The following is a 20,151-nucleotide window of genomic DNA, read 5'->3' on the forward strand; positions in this document are numbered from 1 at the left end:
AGACACACACATGCAAGCACAAACACACACACAATACAACCAAGCTTTGCTAGTATTCGCCAAAATCATGACCTTGATGGTAAAATAAATACCTCATTAAAACACAAGACAATTGTGGATTAAATTTGTTTCAGGACTAAACATGCTTTTGGATTAAGCATGTTTCTGGATTATTTATGATTTATTTCTTCACCATTAGACTGGATAACAGACAGTATATTGTATTTCTTCCTCAGCTGATAATTAATACTCTTGTATTCAATGAATTTCTTAACATGTGATATTATGAGAAACTAACCAGGACCAGGCATGGATGCATGCAGCATGAGCCAACGCAGAGTAACGTTACACTCGCGAACCACGTTCGTCACCTTGCTAACATGATCTAAGACATTCTCTTCAATCAATGCTCCTTCTTTCAACAGCTGCTGAGTATGCGGTATTAGTTTCTGCAAAAACAAAGAAGTGTAAATCACATTTTTATTAATTCTTCCATGGTCACATTTCTCAGTAAAGAACTTACCCTTCCACATAAAATTTTTGTAAAAAAAATGACCAGTATGCCTCATCCTTCCATGTTAACTGGGTCTCTACCACAGCAAAGAACATCTCTGTCTAGCAATGAAGGGGACAGCCTTAAAATATGAGGATAAACAGTCACAGAGACCTGGATGGTCCTTCAGCTTGGGGGTTGGTCACAGGGCCCATAACCATGTTACAAATTTTACGAAGGCCTCAGAATTGCATTTAACATCTTAGATGATGTATGAAGGACATGTCAATCAGAACTCTGAGGTTAGTTTATATCAGTTACAAACTTGGCATTCACTGGTTATAGGAAAGGAAGCAGAATTTGGATATACTGCAGTAAGAATACAGGGGGTTAAGTTACCTGAGAAAGACAGACAGTAAATTGGGAATATTATTTTACCACAGAAAAGTGAACAAGAAACACAGCTTCAGCACTGGCTTTTTAGGGCAAAGGAACAGCATTAAAACTGACAACTGCAATTTCTGAGAATTCTTATCAGCCTAAGTTGAACACATGTTACTGAATGGAGCAGTGAAAATTGAGGAAACGGTAACACTGCTCCATTCAGTAACATGTATTCAACTCAGGCTGATAATTCTCGGAAATTTCAGTTGCATTGTGGTTGCCAGTTTCCTTGGTGTGCTCTTGCCCTTAGTGTATAAATGTATTGAAAGTGTATTTTGAAAAGTTAGGTTTCTAAAGGCAGGATGCCATATTTAATTCTTTGGGATGGTTGTGCAATTTTACTACCATAAATGGACATACTACAAATTAGTAATAATAAACAGGTATGTTTAGTGAACTTTGCTTCATCCAAATATGTGACTGCTAAAAATACAACTCTTCCACATCACAATGTACATAAGCATATTTGAATTTGAGATGACAGAATAATATCACTTGACAAAAGAACATAATGCAATACCATAAACATTCAATCCCTATGAAGAAGTTGTAGTTTACTTTTCTACAAATTCTTACATAAAATTGTCCCCATGCTTAATTAATTAACCACTATGCCATAAAGACATATGGGAAATTGGATGTACCCTAACTTCAGCACTAGATAGAGATCAGTAATCAGGTTCACACCCTGGCCACTTCACCCCTGCAGAAAAAATTCCAGTGCCCACTTACGAAGAGGCTGGATGCATCCCAAAGCAAGTACAGATGATGCTACAGAATGAAGCTCAATTCATTGGATGTCCAACCTGTAGCCAGTTGCCATACAAAATGAGCTTTCCCAGCCCCCATTAATAATACAGACAGTTAAACTGAGGTTCTGACCTGCATTCTGCTGGCATAGCGGGAAGAAATGTCCCTCACATTGGACGAGTCAAGAGTGTTACTCAAAGCTGTACGAGCCGCTTTATATGGCTCCCAAGAGTCAATCAAATTCACTGTGATTCCCATGTAGATGCTTATAACCTAAACAACAAATTAATGTTCTAATACAAAACAAACATAATTCATAATTTAATAACAACTTATACAATTAATGGTTCCCTCTTCTGTCTGGTCTTGATTCTGAAATTTCAGCTTAAATCTTGGTCTAGAGACCAGCTAAGGCTTTTCGCAGACTTTTTTTTTTGTTCATGCAAATGCTGGGACAGAATCTTAAAAGAGGACATGATGTCTTTGTAATCTATCATGCAAAATCACTCAACGATTTGCAAGTGTGTAACATATGCAGCAGGAAAGTTTAACTCAATAACCCAAACAGTAATCTAAGAAAACATCCTGTTGGCATGGCAATTTTTCTTTCGCTTCATAAGTCATTTAACAATACTTCATCAGCTTCACAGGTTATGCAATTCCAAAACAAATATGAGAACTTGATAGTTATTTTGCAAAAGACAAAACCTTGATGCTGACACTCACCCAGTTGTCAGGGAAGTATTTATCAACAATTTCTCGCATCTTGGCAGTATGTGTGTGCAGAATAGATGGTGCAAAGAAGAGACAAACATACAGCATGGCTGCCTGGGTTGCCAGTGCAGTGCTGCGATGTTCAGGGAAAGGATAGGCTGAAATCTGATTATATACATCATCTGACCTAAGTCGCCCGAGCACCATGTTTACATAGAGAGGATTCACAGGAATACGCCTGAAAATAAACACGTGTTATATTACTCACTCCTGGAGCTGATAACTTCTTGAGAAGCTGGCAACTGTGCAGCTACTCAAGAAATTCCCAGAACTTTATAGAAATTGAAGGTGCATTACCAGATTCACAAGAGCCCTCTACTGGTCCCTATCCTGGAGCCAGGCCAATCCAATTCATACCATCCCATCCTATCTAAGATACATTTTAATATTATCCACCCACCTATGACTTGGTCTTCCCAGTGGCCTCCTTCCTTCTGGCTTTCCAACCAATATCTATATGAATTCCTTTTCTCCCTCATTCATGCTACATGCCATGCCCATCACATCCTTCTTGACTTGATCATTCTAATTATACTTGGAGAAGAGTACAAGTTATGAAGCTCCTCATTATGTGGCTTTATCTAACATTCTGTCACTTCATCTCTCTTCGTCCCAAATATTCTCCTCAGCACCCTGTTCTCAAACACCCTCAGGCTATGTTCCTCCCTTAATGTCAGAGACTAAGTTTCACATCATACAGAACCACAGGCAAAATTATAGTTCAGTATATTCTAACTTTTATGTTTTTAGACAGCAGATGAGAAGACAAAAGGTTCTGAACTGAATGGCAGCAAGCATTACCCAAGTTCAATCTCCTCATAATTTTCTCCTTAATCAGATTTTGATTTCTTATAGTCATTCCCAAATATATCAATTGTGCCACATTTTCAAAACATCTGTTACCTATGTATCTTTATGTCATGATTTTTTGTTGCATTTTGGTGATGAGATAGCAATATAGACTTAGTTTTCTTTACGTTTACTTCTAGACCTTTCTAGCATCAATTAAATTTTGTGTGTTTCTCTTTATGGTATCTATGTTATCACCCAAGAGATTCACATCATCAGCACAGACCAACAGCTGATGTGCCCCATTTAATTTCAGTCCCATCTGGTATTCTTGAACCTTCCTAATTGCATATTCTAAATCAAAGCTGAAAAGCAGTGGTGATAAAGCATCTCCTTGTTTTAGACCATTCTGGATAGGAAAATCATCAGATAAATGTTTACCTATTTGGGCTTCACCATACATTTTGTTTAAACACATTTTAATCAGCCTGACTAGTTTCATGGGTGTCGTGGAACAAGACCTTGAGGCATATTCTTGCAACGTCACTTTATTACTCAATGTCATAACTACAATTCAATGTAACTATAACACAAATGTTGTAAAAGTCATTTCATAGTCAGTCCTTTTGTGTTAACAACTCTCACTAGAGTGTAGAACTGTAAAACTGTCCATCTCTCTGTGCTGGCTAACCACAGGCTTCTGTCAACACCACTGCCACAGCCGATATATATATATATATATATATATATATATATATAGATAGATATATCGGACAAGTGTTTACTGTCTCATTGCCTAGGACAGCTCCTCTGCTGTTGTGTCACATCAAGGAAGTGTTTACTGGCAAGCATATGCAGGGATGGATCATAAGTCAAAGAATTAAAGGGGAAAGAAGCCTCAATTCCCAACATCCTCCCCACCCTGGTCAATTCAAAGGAATGATCAGCTGCACTGGATGACTGATTCTCGTTATGTTCATTTGTCGAAGGACAGTTTGGATCTGGTTGTCTCTTCCTGGACACAGTTCTTCAATCTGAGTCTTCTTCCACATGTGCCTTGGCTCGCTAACACCAGAAGTTTTTTCACATTCTGTGTGACGCTGCTCAGAGATGTAACAGTACCAGAAGTTCCCTCAATAACTTGTGCAGGAGTGCTTGAGTCATACAGCACCAGAAGTTTCCACCAGCCTCCCCACCAAGCTGCATGAGTCACAATAAATTTCAAACGTATTTCATTCTGCGCAAGGTGTTGGTGTGTTTTAGTGGCAGAAAGGGATGTCCAAAGTTCAATCAATTAGGGAATGCTATCCTTTCCGCTGGTAATGGTTCTTCTATTTGTTGTCCTTCCATGACGCAAACAAGGCAGACGTCATTCCTGAGAGCGCCCCGCAATGCAGGCGAGGCATTAGTCATTCTCGAGAGTCCCTCCGTGATGCAAACGAGGCAGGAGTCATTCTCAAGAGCCCCCTGTAATGCAGGCGAGGAGTGGTCAAATTTCTTCTCAAGACCCCCCCCATAATGCAGGTGAGGCGTGATTCAATTCCTTCTCTAGAGCCCCCTTCCATTATGCAGGCGAGGCGTGATTCAATTCCTTCTCAAGAGCCCCCCCTAATGCAGGAGAGGCATGGTTCAATTTCTTCTCGAGAACCCCCTTAATGCAGGAGAGGCGTGGTTCAATTTATTCTTGAGAGCCCCCCGTAATGCAGGCGAGGCGTGGTTCAATTTCTTCTCGAGAAAAATTAGCATCACTAGCAGCTCGGTTCAAAAGTCAAAGTTGAAAACAAAATTATTTAAGAGTGTTACTAGAACAATCTCTGAATAACTAGACAAAATTAATTAGATGCAAAAATGTGTGTGAATCTTAATTTGGCTTAAAGTTTAAGTGAAAGTGTAATCACTTTTATGTGTTGTACTAAAAGCAGTCGCTAAATAACTAGCCAGGGATCCAGTCGCAGAAATTTGAGTGATTCCAAGTTTGTTTAAGGGATTAAGGGCAAATGTTAACTGAACATCAAAAAATGCTTAATAAACAGTGTGTGGTAGGGCCTAGCTATAAACACTCTTATCTTTCCCGCTAGCGTGAGGCCTGTATGCACCCCGGGAGAATCTCATCACTCTAGTGCGAATGCAGTACCTATCACCTGTAGTTTCCAGTTCATCCCACCTTTTTCCTGAAAAGTAAGCCTTTATAGTAAGCTTACTGGCGCCCAGCATTCATGTAACCCATATCCCGCAAACAACAAAAAGGGAAGAACTGGATAAGAGGGACACAGCAGCAACCTGCAAACTCGGAGTACCAACAGGTGAGAGGGAACGGCTAGAGGAGCAGCTGCAACCAGCAACAAAGGGGCCAAAAGGACGGTTAGAGAGGAGGTGGCATCAAATGTAAGGGCTGAACAGTTAGACCCTCTACCTAGTGGCCTCCATAGTCTAGAGGTAACGTTCCCACCTCATGACTCGTAGTATGCGGGTTCAAATACCCGGCGGAGGGCGTCAAATTTTTAAGGGCGGAAAAATTCAGGGAACAAGTCTTCCGGGAGGGACTTTAAGCCGTTGGTCCCGTGTCATAGCTTTACGGCACATAAAAGAACCTCATATCTCCAAAGGAGGTCACTGAGCCAAAATTGCGGACGTTTCCCGCCCATCAGCAGTCTCTAATACCTCTGGTAGATGGGGGAAGCATTATAGCTACCTCTCAGCCAGTAGAGCCGGTCTCGCTGGCTGGGCGGGACTGATGGTAAGTACCAATACCGGTAGGATATAGAGACTAGTAGAAATCATAGAGGGAAGCACAATGGACCAATACAGGTCTAAGTGCATGGGGAAACCCACCCACCCACGTAAAAGAACCTCATATCTCCAAAGGTCACTGAGCCAAAATTGCGGACGTTTCCCGCCCATCAGCAGTCTCTAATACCTCTGGTAGATGGGGGAAGCATTATAGCTACCTCTCAGCCAGTAGAGCCGGTCTCGCTGGCTGGGCGGGACTGATGGTAAGTACCAATACCGGTAGGATATAGAGACTGGTAGAAATCATAGAGGGAAGCACAATGGACCAATACAGGTCTAAGTGCATGGGGAAACCCACCCTCTCCAAAATAACTAACTAACTAACTAGACCCTCTACCTTGTTTAATTTCTTGAGATTGAACCCCTCCACATGGACTCTGTGTGTTGTTTGCTCACTATACCTTAGAAAAACTAAGAAGTTCTTGGAAGAACTCATTGCCTACATTCCTTTCAATACATATTGAGTATTTAATGCGACATGGACAGCATAGAAAACACCCTGCCCAACAGTTCTTCTAATGCTGTATGTATTCACTGCTGCGGTAGCATGTTTACAGAGCTGTTGCCTAGCAATATTAGTGAGGGTGGGGATATACAGACAGCAAGGTGATCTCATAAGCTTCCTTTTATTTTTTCAAAATAAGGAAAGCAGGCTAAAAAAGAAAATGATCTGTAGCAGTGATAAGTATTCTTTATTACAAAAAACTTAACAGCAACAGGCCAGTTGTAACAGTAATACACTGGTTCAAACAGCAGTGCTTTTGACTTTTATCTGGGAGATGGCTGGTTTGAATCTTGGCTGGGGCACCAGCTATCCTGACTCAGGTTCCAGTGGTCTTCTCCAATCCAATCCAATTTGATCAGCCAACCCATTTTGGGCATTTATCACATCTGGATCCCCCTTATCAGGAAAGAGGTTAGCAATTCACTGGGAAGATCAGAATGATCTGGCACATTCTTCACAGGTTTCTCTAGGGTTTAGTCCTGAGCGTTCACTTTATACTCCACAGATGGCACTAGTGGTAGGTACAAAATGGTTTCACATTCTCCAATAAATCTTTTGCACTGGTTTTCAGGGCTTGCTTTGCTGCATAAAATGTTCACCTGCATTTCTGTCTTAGGACTGTCTCTGTGGTCTAGCGGTCAGAGTTCCTGGCTACAGATCCAGAGGTCCGGGTTCGATTCCCAGCGCTACCAGAATTTTTCTGAGAAGTAGTGGGTCTGGAACAGGGCCCACTCAGCTTCGTGATGATAACTGAGGAGCTATTTCAAGGAAATAGCAGCTCCGGTCTAGAAAACCGAAACTAACAGCAGTGGGGATTCGTTGCACTGACCACGTGACACCCTCTATCCACTAAAGTTGGCACTAAGTTCTCCAACAAGCGGCGTTCACTCAGTCTGTATAGTTCACTTGCAGACTAAAACAATGGAGTTTTTTTTTATTTCTGTCTTAGTTTCAGGTCTGTGCATACTTTATTACAATTCTTACTGTACTTTTTTCCTGTTATCTCCCTTTGACAAAGTCAAAGTCAAAGTCATGTTATGACCGACAGTAAGTCGGCTAGTCTATCTTGGAATAAAGCATCCATCTGGGGCTTAAGACCAGATCTTTATTACTGTTAGAGTTGCAGGCTTGTTGATGTGGGGTGCTCTCTCTGACAAGAGGACGGGTCTGTCGTTTGAAAAGAGTAACAGTCAGTGGTAATAAGTCTGTTGTCAGCATGTACAATTTACATTTTACATGTTATTAAACGTATGTATATACAAAATATACAAGGCGTCTGTTAATCCAGGTTCAGTATAGCAGATCATGTCCTATCATTAGTAGCTCCTGCTACAACAGCAGTCTAGTCACTTGAACGTCCCTTTGACAAAGCCTGGTCTCAGGTATTTATATAGCTGTAATTATACTGACATAGGTTGGCCAGTGATTGAGGCTATCTCTTCTTAAGGGACCTGACAGAGTAGGTGTCTCCCCCTTAACCTGATTGAAACAGATCCAGTTTCTGAAATGCTGTATTCTCTAGTTTTTTAGAACACCACATGATGGACAAAGTTCAAAAACACTAATTCTGAGTGTTATACACCATCGTTAGAACCCTTTAGAATCTACACAGTGAAGTGTTTTGTGATCTGCAAAATCATGACAAATCTCATGGAAATCAAACTTAATTTCATTCTGTGATACTAAAGTTGTGACTCTAATTCATGACATCGTGACTAAATTTTCACAGTAATATACATGGTGACATCTGATGAGATGACATAAATGCCGTGACTTTATTTCAGGTAAAAAAAAAGCCTGTAGTTTGCTTCAGTTTAGAATATATTGTGTTTCTCTTTTTCTATATTGTAAATAATGTTGGAGTTAATCCATCTCACCTTCATATTTTGCTTTTCAACAAGCTGCTGATTTCACAATGACATATTATTTCAAGCCCCATATTCAAATCCAAGCCCTCTCCTTTTGAAGCTCCAATTAGGAGTTTTCAAAATCTGCAGCTGGGGACAACCAGAAGAAAATCTTTAACATATGAACGCATAGTTGTATTCTGTGACAGTATCTTCTGAGGTCAGTTGCAGCTCAGAGGAAGGGGAAATCTGTGTAACAAAGTGGGAAAGTTACTGCACGAAGTCTATAAACAAGGCAAGTGACACAATGCACAATGAAACAAGCTACTAGACTGACAAGGAAATACAGAAGATGTCACTTGTGTACAGTTCTCAGTGGTTACAATCTGGCAGGTGTCAGCTGTTTCAACATTCCTGCATGAGAACTTCATCCTAGACATGGGAAGGATACAGAGAGTGGGTTAACAGTACCTTAGCCAAAAATGCTCTATCATGGTTTCACTGTATGTCATTTGCTATAGATACCAATAAAGCTTGCAAAATTTTATTAGATTCAGAGACAGTCAAGAAAATTTTGTTACCTAAAATGTCTTGATTCGACATTTGTGAAATCAGCCTACAGGCCATGGTGAGAAATTTTGAAGATGACATGTGGCCTGCAACTTGCTCATTGAGGAGAAAATGAGATGGCTCTATTATAAACGAAGTCACCATATGGGAAATGTAACATAATCATAATACAACTCTCATTTTCTTTTATTGCTAGTGGGTGGGACTAAGTCCCTTGTACTGCGGCCACTTCTGGCCTATTGTACCAGCCCCAGATGATAGGTGAGGGTGATTGTGGAGCAATTGGTGGAATGAAGATTGGCAGGGGAAACCTAAGTACTCGGAGAAAACCTGCCCCAGCACCACTTTGTCCACCACAAACCCCACGTGACCAGACCCGAGATCGAACCTGGGCCACTGCAGTGGGAAGCCAGCAACTAACTGCTTGAGCTATGGTATGGCCCAACTCTCAATTTGCTAATATAACTTCATGCACATGCAATGGTAGGTCCACTAACTTGAAATATTCCTCAGGGTAGTTGGATGCCCTCTTTGAAGCTGATGTGTTAGTAAATCCAGTTGAGCGAAGCAACTTGCAGACATCATCAATATTGCTTTCTGCAGTGGATCGCTGTGCACTGTAGCGGTAGTATGACACAAGCATTCGTTCTCTTATCACACCTTCAATGTGCAGGTCAACTACAAGAAGCATCACTCCATACAAATAGAGTGCCTCACACTGTGGGGGGGAGGAAAAATCATGTATCTTGTACGTAGAATCTTACATATGATACACACAAACATAAAAGCCTGCAAATATGCTACTTAACTTTGCAGGAGATGTAATTCCAAGCTACAGAGCCTTCCTTGGGCAGTTTATTACTTCCTAGCTGCTCAAAAAACTGTTCTTTTTTTATACCCAAATGCTCATTACAGTTTACACAAAAGCCCTTCACTGGGCCCTATCCTAAGCCAGTGGAATCCAGCTCACAAGCTCATTCTATTTCTTTGAGGTCCACAGTAATATTATCATACAATTTGTGCAAAGTTCTTGCCAGTGGTTTCTCTTCTTGAAAGTTATAAGTTAAACTTCTGCATACATTTCTAATTTTTACTATACGTATTATCAACCTCATCACTCTTGATTCCATCAACATTAGATTTACAGTACAAACTATAAATATATTCATTACATAATTTGCATCTTTCTCTTTCTTAGGTCAAAATATTTTCCTCTGAATTTTGTTTTCCCCCTCACAATAATTAACAGATAAAAAATAAAAACATCCTCAATCTCTGTCTTACTTCAGAGGGAGTGTTTTCACATTTACACAAAACAATATGTAACATATTGTAGTTTTCTATATATTAATCAGTCATCTGCCAGAATTTCAACCCTGACTTATATTAAAGTGTGCAGAGTACACAGCTTTCCTGTTGCTTATTGATGTCGAATTATGCACTGTATTTACTTCAGTTAAGATTAGATATCTTTCTTCATTCACTGACAGAGGTCATCATATAACAACAAACAAAACTAAATATTTCATCAAAACAAATGCCTGTATCACCAGCTGTAAAAAGCACTGATTTGATTCAGCATTATACCTTACAGCCTTTGAAGGACACTCTGAAAGGACTTGTGGGAACCTCCCACATTAAACCAAGTGTGACGACAATGCATTTCTGGCATAATAATTGCAATCATTGCTAGGAAACATTCACTGCTACACAACAACTCAATAATAAGGTATCCATGGAAACAGTTCAGGACAACGCAATAAAAGAACAGCAGAACCATGTGTTCTCTACAGTCAGTACGAAACTATTTAAAGAGTGAGACTATCCAGGAAGGACCGCATCTGTAGTCTAGTGGTCGGAGTTCCTGGTTACAGATCCGGAGGTCCCAGGTTCGATTCCTGGAGCTACCAGATTTCCTGAGAAGTAGTGGGTCTGGACCGGGGTCCACTCAGTCCCATGAGGATAATTAAGGAGCTCTTTCATTGAAATAGTGGCTCCAGTCTAGAAAACCGAGATTAACGGCTGTGGGGATCGGATGCACTGAAAATGTAACACCCTCTATCTGCAAAGCTTGGCACTAACTTCGCTGACAAGCAGCAGTCACTCAGTCGGCATAGTTCACATGTGAACTACATTTTTTTTTACTATCCAGAAAGAGCCTATGCCATGTGGAGGCTGGTCAGGTATCCTGTGTGGAGGTGAAGTTGCATACTTCACCATAATCCTGCGAGTCACAGGAAGTGACGAAGAGAGAAGTCTCAAATCTGAGAAAGTAAAATATGGTCGCGAGCCCCAAGGGACTACAACCCAAGAATGATTGCTCTGGTGAGGGCCTGCAGCAACTGTAAACAATAGACCCATCCTCTTGTCAGACAGACTGACCCATATCAACAAACCCACAACTGTCTGACAGTAATCAAAATCTAGGGGTAAGCCCCAGGCGGGTACTGACCATCAGTTGTAATAAAGACTCAGACTCCTCCAGTGATTAATTCTTTCTAAGGGACCCGACAGACTAAATGCCTTCCCCTTCATCTGAGGACAGAAACACAACCAGTTTCCAAAATGTTGTGTTTTATAGGTTTTGGAACACCAGACAATGAACAAAGTCCAAGAAACCAATAATTTAGTGTGTTATAAACCACTGTCAGAACCCTTTAGATTCTTATGGCCAACATGTTTCCTGAATCTGACTAAGGTTATAAGCTAAGGAATGAACCTTCATACATACATATTGTAACATGTGTGTAGTAGTATGCAACAATTACAAGAAGAAACACGCGTTGCTTGCGTGGGATATTTACCAGACAGTAATGATATGAGCACAGAAGTTGGAAAATCTTCATTATTAAGATCTGTTACAAGGAAACGCCTAGTGAAGACTGTAATAGACACACTAGTCTGTGTGCTTTAGTGATATGTATAGTGTGGAGATTAATGATAGCACTGTAACTATTTATAGTTCCAAGTGGTGTATACAAGTGGTCAATAAATCCAATATCTAATTCATACCCCATCTACAGTCACACGCCCTTAATACAAGACTATTTTTTTTAAATTCGCTTAGTGGGAGGTGGAGTCCAACTGGGTCCACTCGGTACGGTGGCCACTGATTGGCCTATTGTAGCCTGCCCCGGGTGATTATGATGGAGAATTTGGTGGAATGAAGATTGGCAAGGGAAACTGAAGTACTCGGAGAAAACCCGCCCCAGCGCCACTTTTTCCACCACAAATCCCATTTGACCAGACCCGGGATCGAACCAAGCCAACAACTAACCGCTTGAACTATGGTGCGGCCTATACATGATTATTACTGCATAGTTACCAAGTGAACAGAAGTAAGCACTGAGAGACAAGTATAATGAAATATTACCATCCCATAAAACGCAAAATTATCACATGCCATTTGACACTGCTATAAGCTCATGGGATCAAACAGTACAGTTTTAAAATCTATTTTCTGTCTTGACAAGACTGAGACTAGTACTCTTATATATTAAAGATAAATATGTTCTGAACTGTGCCTACTGTTATATAACCTCCTTCCATCCGAAAGATTTGTATTTCAATTCCACAGATGTTCATATTTGAGAGGTCTCAAATTTTATTTCTGACTCAGAGATCAACAATCATGACTGGGAATTTCCATCGATCACTTAGTCCATCAAGTCAAATACTGGGATAATACCTTACATTATGATACAACCATTTTCTTACATGTCCTTTCCAATCCATCATTCATAACCGTTCTACTGTCTGATGTTACAATACATATGCAGTTGAAAAGGCACCAATAAATACTCAAAAATCAGTCCACCCAAGCTGCAGGAGCATTCTACCCACATTCTTCTAAACAGTGTTTCATAAGCTGGTTCCTTAAACTTCTGTTACAATATGGAAGAACTAAACAATATTGAACATACCAACAGTTGCTTGCCTTCCTCATTGAGAAGCACACTCTCCAAGGTCTGCTGGATAAACAAGCCTTCCTCTAAATCATCCAGAAAATGACTCAAGTCCATAATATACTTGTGCAAACTCTCAAACACAAGGTAGAAACGTGTGAGAATATCAGTGTAGTTTTCTCTGAATTCTTCATCCAAGTCTTGTAGTTGCTATAATTAAACACAACATGTTTTTTTTTAATTCCACCTACCAGCATGACAGGCGTTAGAATCCTTATGAGATCAGGATCCAAAGTTATCACACACTGAGCATCTCTAGCCAGCTGCCAAGGATTAGGGAATCCGTACAGAGGGGACAGCATCCATAGGGTGGGATTATTTTAATAATATTTAATTTGGTTTGGCACCATGGAAGCAGCCTATGATGGGAATATGGATGGCTCAAACTGAATCCACTCTCCCATCGCCCAGTACATCAATAAGGAAGTGCCATCACACCAACTGCCATGTGTTAGTGGCTAGACATGGGGCTTGGATAGATAACTACATTTACTGAACATTTACGACTTGAACTGTAAATTGTGAGCCGGGATAGCATAGTCAGTATAGCAGCTAGCTACTGGTTGGATGACTGAGGGATCGGAGTTTTCAGTCCCAATAGGTTCAAGAATTTTCACTTCTCTATGTCATTCAGACTAGCTCTGCAGTCCACCCAACCTCCTATCAAACAGGTATCAGGTGCTCTTTCCCTGGGGGTAAAGCAGCCAGGGCATGAAGCTGACCACTCATCTCCAACTAGTGCCAAGGTCAAGANAGGATAGCATAGTCAGTATAGCAGCTAGATACTGGTTGGATGACTGAGGGATATAATATTGCAGTTAGTGTGCTAAGAGGCTATTGGGAAACAAGAGGAAGGGAAAGCGATAAGGAATACAGAGGAAAACTCACTGTTCAGTTTTCCTTTAATTGACTATCTCAAGTAAAGGTTTATATTGTCGATGATAAAGACCAGTACTTACAGGGTTACTGTCAATCTTCTGATCATACTCATCAGACATTTTNATAGTGCTTACTTAGTTAAGTACAGGGACAACTTTACCTTTTGACTGTAAATAATTATAATGCTATTGCTAACCCACACAGGGAGCCTACACAGAATAATACCGGAACAGTGCTGAAAACAAGAAGTAGCCGCTGCAGCACTATAGACATAGGGCGGGTACCTGTGAGAATTTTAAATTTTAAAATTTGAAGAAAAAAAAATTAAAGAAATTTTTAAATTTGAATTGAAGATTTTAAAAGTGCCAGTTTTTGAAAATCAAATTGACGTGTGTAGATTAACAAAGATTTTGTACATATCTGACAGATATCAGTGGGGAGGATTCTGATATATCAAAACCTGTTAACAAGGGAGAAGTGAACAATTGGGAAGACTGGTGTTTTTTAAATTTTAAACTACGTTCAGTGTAGCAGCTATGTGAGAGTATACACCTGATGATACACCTGAAACATGTAGTGTAGAAGAAAGGAAGATGAAAGAACTACAATAAATTGTTGCACTAGGATGGAGTTTGTGTCATATATTGTGTAGTGTAACAGGATGCTTAAATATAATATTGCAGTTAGTGTGCTAAGAGGATACTGGGAAACAAGGGGAGGGGAAAGCGATAAGGAATACAGAGGAAAACTCACTGTTCAGTTTTTCTTTAATTGACTATCTCAAGCAAAGGTTTATATTGTCGATGATAAAGACCAGTACTTACAGGGTTACTGTCAATCTTCTGATCATACTCATCAGACATTTTGAAGTAGCTAAAGTCTGAGATGATTTCTGCGTACTTCGCCTGGTCTTGCTTTGTTTCTAGTCTAAAAACAATAATCCCTATATTACATTTTATACTGCAATGAATATACCAATGCAAGTGTTTCTCCTGTGGCTGTATATTATGCTATAAAAGTGTACAGGCATGGAAGTAAAAACCTGTGTATTCTATATCATGTTTCTACATGGAGGGTGTGAGGCAAATTCACACTCCAGCCACTTCACCCCAAGAAGAGTACCTGCAGTGAACACCAATATACAGTAGCATGTAGAGTAGTTAGTAGGTAATGACCGTGAAACAAAAATATTCCACAGTAACGAGTCCATCCTCAGCAATAGAGGAACTGTTTAAAACAGTGTTATCTACAAGGTTATATGATGAGGACACCAGCTGAGCTGCAGTCAGCTGTAAAGGAGTCTGTGAAGAGAAGAGTATGAGGTTCATGTGAGATCACTGCCAGCATGGGAGATGGTCAAATGAAGCAATGAGCTCAGTCACGATGTATTAGCCAGTGGGCAACAATGTGAGCACAAAAGCTTAAGACTCTCCATGGTTAAGATTTGTTACCGGGTGAAAGCTGACTGAGAAGGCTTACCATGTGCTCTAGTGATTTGTAAAGTGTGAAGATTAGCAAAGGCACTATACTTATATGTAGTTATGAGTTGTGTGTATAAGTGGTCACTACATCAAGCCATCAATCCAAACCCCATCTACAGTTTCACTCAGGCACGTGATAATATGATAGGACGCCAAATGAATTCCTGACGCATTCTGGCCATGGTAGAAAAAAAATCCCTGCTGCTGGAAACTGTAACCAGTCTGTTAAGTCGTGTAATGACTGATACATGCCAGTAACAAATGTAACTCAAATAAGCCTATTAGTTTTTCATATTAAATACATTAATTTATCTGATTACAGATCAAATTTCCGGACGTGTGCCTACAGAAGTGGCTCTAAAAGTGTAGGATAACAGTTTCTGGACTCTGTCCGCCATTGGTATTCTGCAGAAACACATCATTCCAGAAACTTGATCCATTTCTATCCTCATGTAAAGGGGTGGAGTCCATTAGAAAGTTAAATCTCAATTACTGGACAACATCAGGAAGTCAGCCATATCTATACAAGCACCCAGGATCAGGTTTTGTCACTGGGAAATCATAAGAAGATTTAAAATAAAAATTGTGGATATGCCCATGAATATTTAAAACTAAAACAGACCCAGTTTCCAAAGTGCTGCATGACTATAATAACACACATCCACCAGAAACCTTCAGAACAGATGCAAAAAAGCTGTACTAATCCTTAATAAGCTCATACAAGACCAGTGCAGCAAAGAAAGTTGAGAAGCATACTGCAATGGAGTACACACACATTTTTGTATTCCTTTGCAGTCATGATGACCGCATCTGTGGTCTAGTGGTCAGAGTTCCTGGCTACATATCCAAAGGCCCCGGGTTCGATTCCTGGTGCTACCAGATTTTCTGAGAAATGGTGAGTCTGGAATGGGGTCCATTCAGCATCCTGAGGATAACTGAGGAGCGACTTGAATGTAAAAGTAGTGGCTCCGGTTTAGAAAACCGAAATTAATGGCCGTGGAGATTTGTTGTGCTGACCACGTGACAACCCCTGTATGTATAATTTTCATTTCCCTCCTCCTATACAACACATTCTTATATCTTGTGGTTAAATGAGTGCTAAAAATTAATATCATGAAGCAACAAACAAATCAGATAAGTTGACACTTTCATGGTTTGGCCACATACAGCAGCAAGATGGCAGTAATTTCTTCAGCACCTCAACAGCATTAGACCTACCATCAAATTCAGAACGGAAGTTGATTCTTGGACCTCTTGGTCATGAAGCAGGGTCAAAAATTGGCCATGAAAGTGTACCTACCCATACTGGTCATTATCTGCATTTCAACAAGGAAATTAAGAACACAAAACATAATCTGATGCTTAATGAATACCTACAAGAATTCACTGGCTCGATAATAACGCCAACAAGAAACAACCATACTTCTTCAGATACAATACACCAGGGCATGGTCATTATCCCATATGTTAAGGGTATCTCTGAGAAATTCAGATGCACTGGAAACCATTTAAATGTCAGGACTATTTTCAAACTAAACATACACTCCATAGGACACCCATGAAAACTGGATGAGTCACAGATTCATACCAGATGAAGCATCACGTATGCAATATCCCAAGTGACTGTGGCAGATGTTACATCGGCAAAACAGGCAGACCTTTAGAAGTGTGCATTATGGAGCACAAATATAACATGACCAAAGGTCTGCTTGAAAATTCAAACATGCATATGAAGAAGGCAACAAAATATGTTGCAAGGAATCAAAGGTCTTGCAGACTGAACCAAACACCACATACAGAAAATACAAGGAATCCACACGCATGTCTCTGGTAGATCATCCGAACAGTAAATCCAGACTAGACATCTCTCCCATCTGGACTCCCATTTTGCAGCAGAAGCCAGAATACTGCAACTACATCCAGTGTAGATTGTGTGTGAAAATAGTGTTTTTATGTTGGTAGCATTTGTCTCTTTAGTAATTACTTCTATTCTGATAGTACTCTGATTATAACAACAATAGCCATGAAATAGTGCATGAACATAGGTGCTAGGTCTCAAGTGTCTGGAGTTTTTTTAGGTTTCAATGTTTGTCTTGACTCTCGCACATGGTTTGTCTGTGATTGGTTTATATGCCCTATCTTGTGTTGGTGCTTGTGTCCAGAGATAGGGGTTTGCTCTATTGATTGGGCCCAACTGAGTAGGTTCCACCTGTAGTTGCAGACAGAATCCAGTCTCCAAAACATTGTTTTTTAAATAGAAACAGGACAATGGATAATGTCCAGAAACACAATAAGTGTAGAAATCTGTTGTTAACAAAGCCTATTAGGTATAAAGACATATTATTTTGTTTGTATCTTGTGAAATACTTGCACATTAAAAACATGTTGCATATTAAGTTGTAAATCTTTATGAAATTCACACTTTATTTAATGTTCTAATTTTTTGTATCAAGAACCATTCTTGTAAAAATTAATGAAGATCAATCTGAGGTTTATGCCAAGTGGAGTTTGTGTAGGGCTATGTAAAATTTGTCTTCCAACTAATCATGTGACCTGCATTACACTATACTGAAATCTGTTGAGTAGTTTCAGAGATGAAATATGTGGACTGACCGAATTAATGCAAAGAAAGCCTAAAAGCTTACCTGAAAACCGGTGGAATGTAATCCTTAAGACGGAGAAGTTCAGCAATAATGGCATTTCCTCTTGAGACAAGACGAAGGATAGTCTGTCCACATGGATTATTGTCAGCAAGAAATTCAGCCATACTGTTGTAATGTTGTAACTTTAACAAGTCTTAAGCACTTTGTAATTGTACCATTGTATTCTGAAAGACACAATGAATAATTTTATACTTTATAAAGTCTACAACATGGTGAACTAGTACATGAGCCCTTTTCTTAAAATTTTCATCTCATTTATGTCTACTGCAACAAACACAAAAATAATGCAAACTTCAATTAAATTAAAACAACCGAACTAAATATGTCAGTGAATTCAGGTTGCTGGAGAAATACAAAAATATGCCCATATAAAGAGAAATATATTTCTTTTCACTTCATTGGTACATCTGCTGGTATAGAGTGTAACTATACAAAACCATTGTACAAGAAAAAAAAAGCAAAAGTGTTCAAACCATACATTATATAATAATTGTTAACGCCATCTAGTAAAATTCAATTTGAGATATTTATTGCCTTTACATATTTCAGTCAGCTGGCCATTTTCAGAAGGCATAAGATCAACATGTTCAGAAACTACTATTACAAATTTCATAATACACACTTAGAAGTTTTTATATAAAAGTTATTTACAATTGTTTCGATTAAAATTTTATTAGTGTTTGGTATCTAAGATCTTGAACTGATATGGTTTGTCCTTCTGCCTCTTATGTTAAAAACAGAATAATGGGCTGTTATTCGGAGTCCTCAATGGTTCTCGCAGGCTTGTTATGGTTCTGTATCATTATGATATTTTGTTGTATCTGTTCTGCTGTGTTTTAAGGCACTGGTTTGTCTTGTGTTGTGTTAACAAATGTTATTCTATAATTTAGTTCACCACTGTGACCCGACCAGAATAAATAATGTTAAACTTTTTATAACACAGTTCACGGTAGCCGAGCGGTGTAAGGCATGTACTGTCTTCGCTCACTTGGAAACCGGGATCGTGGGTTCGAATCCCACTCATGGCATGGATGTTTAGTTTGTGTGTGTGTGTGTTTCTCTGTGTTTGTGTACAGGTAGAGGCCTTGCAACGAGCTGAGCACCCACCCAAGGAGTCCCACTGAATGTGTAAGATCTAGAAAAACCGAAGTGAACGGAGAAGTTCGTGGAGGTAGGCTTAGGCCCACTGGGCTGTAGTGCCAAGGGGGAAAAAAAAACAACTTTTTATAACATCTTTCAGCGTGCATCATTATTAAGCAGTGACATCATTCTTTACACCATGATTAGAAAGTTTCTGGATTTTACATTCATCATATGATAGGACTAGTAACTGCCACACCAGACATTATTTTTTAACATAAGGGCTTTTCTTCTGCAAGGTTGCCTACACAAATTATGACATATCCTAAAAGGTGTTCTGGGCAGAGTTATAACCGGTTACCATATTGTAGCTATAAACCAAAGAGACCCATCAATTAGCTAGTTTCATTGCAGGGTGTCAGCATAGTACGTACTACAGATATATAAATTTGAAAGACTAAAGGCAAACCCAAATGGTGTTAGTACTTGCATTCAACCCAGGAAAACTTTAAGCACAGGGTAATCATATGCCATTAAACAAAAGCAACATCATGCATAGGGCTTCAGCACTACCTAAAATAATTATATAAACCGGAAAAAACGAACTTCCTTATATAAAGTAAAATATCCTTATTTCTGTAACATATAATGAAACTATTCGCATGGAGAGTGCCAAAAACAACCAGACATCGTTACGTTGAATTACAATTATTACGCTTACTTAGTTATCGGGAGGCACTGAGTGATAAAACTGATACAGCCACGACATGTGCACAAACAGCACAGAAACAAATGTCATAATCTCTTAATTTTTAACTTTAACAGCGTATGTTACTCTCACATAGACCCAGTTCTCTCACCTAAGAGAATTCTATTTTACAATTAACGGCATGGTTTTTCTAGGAATGAAGAGCTCTTACCTAACCATACTTAACAGCTAACAAACACCTAAACGTTTCAAAAACATATTTCCACCAGACGTTCACAGATCTTCTATCATCCCCAACACCCCCAAACGCCTCAAACTACCGAAAATCCCTCGGACTCTTCTGGCTTCTGAATACTATCTGCCCTGCTCTGCCCTCTCTGTTCTCTGTTCTAGTTCTAGCTCGAAGTGAAAC

At 39.6% G+C, this 20,151-nt stretch overlaps 1 protein-coding gene across 3 annotated transcripts in view; it reads right to left on the reverse strand.

The window, feature by feature from the left end:
• The window catches only part of LOC111875075 (WASH complex subunit 5), a 43,421-nt gene extending 23,288 nt beyond the window's left edge, over positions 1–20,133 (reverse strand). Inside the window, exons 1-8 of one of the 3 annotated variants that reach the window (XM_023871128.2) lie at positions 19,951–20,133; positions 17,933–18,114; positions 14,631–14,733; positions 12,886–13,077; positions 9,460–9,680; positions 2,414–2,639; positions 1,820–1,960; positions 299–449 (exon numbers count right to left, since the gene is read on the reverse strand). In XM_023871128.2, coding sequence (XP_023726896.1) covers positions 299–449; positions 1,820–1,960; positions 2,414–2,639; positions 9,460–9,680; positions 12,886–13,077; positions 14,631–14,733; positions 17,933–18,054 — 1,156 coding nt within the window. In that variant the 5' untranslated portion in view covers positions 18,055–18,114; positions 19,951–20,133. Of the gene's footprint in view, positions 1–298; positions 450–1,819; positions 1,961–2,413; positions 2,640–8,422; positions 8,521–9,459; positions 9,681–12,885; positions 13,078–14,630; positions 14,734–17,932; positions 18,115–19,950 lie in introns of those variants that run through there. The other 2 variants (XM_023871129.2, XM_023871130.2) reach the window with 2 other exon arrangements.
• Positions 20,134–20,151: the final 18 nt, after the last annotated feature.

This window comes from Cryptotermes secundus, unplaced genomic scaffold (assembly GCF_002891405.2).
Source record: "Cryptotermes secundus unplaced genomic scaffold, Csec_1.0 scaffold2553, whole genome shotgun sequence".
Lineage (NCBI taxonomy): Eukaryota > Metazoa > Arthropoda > Insecta > Blattodea > Kalotermitidae > Cryptotermes > Cryptotermes secundus.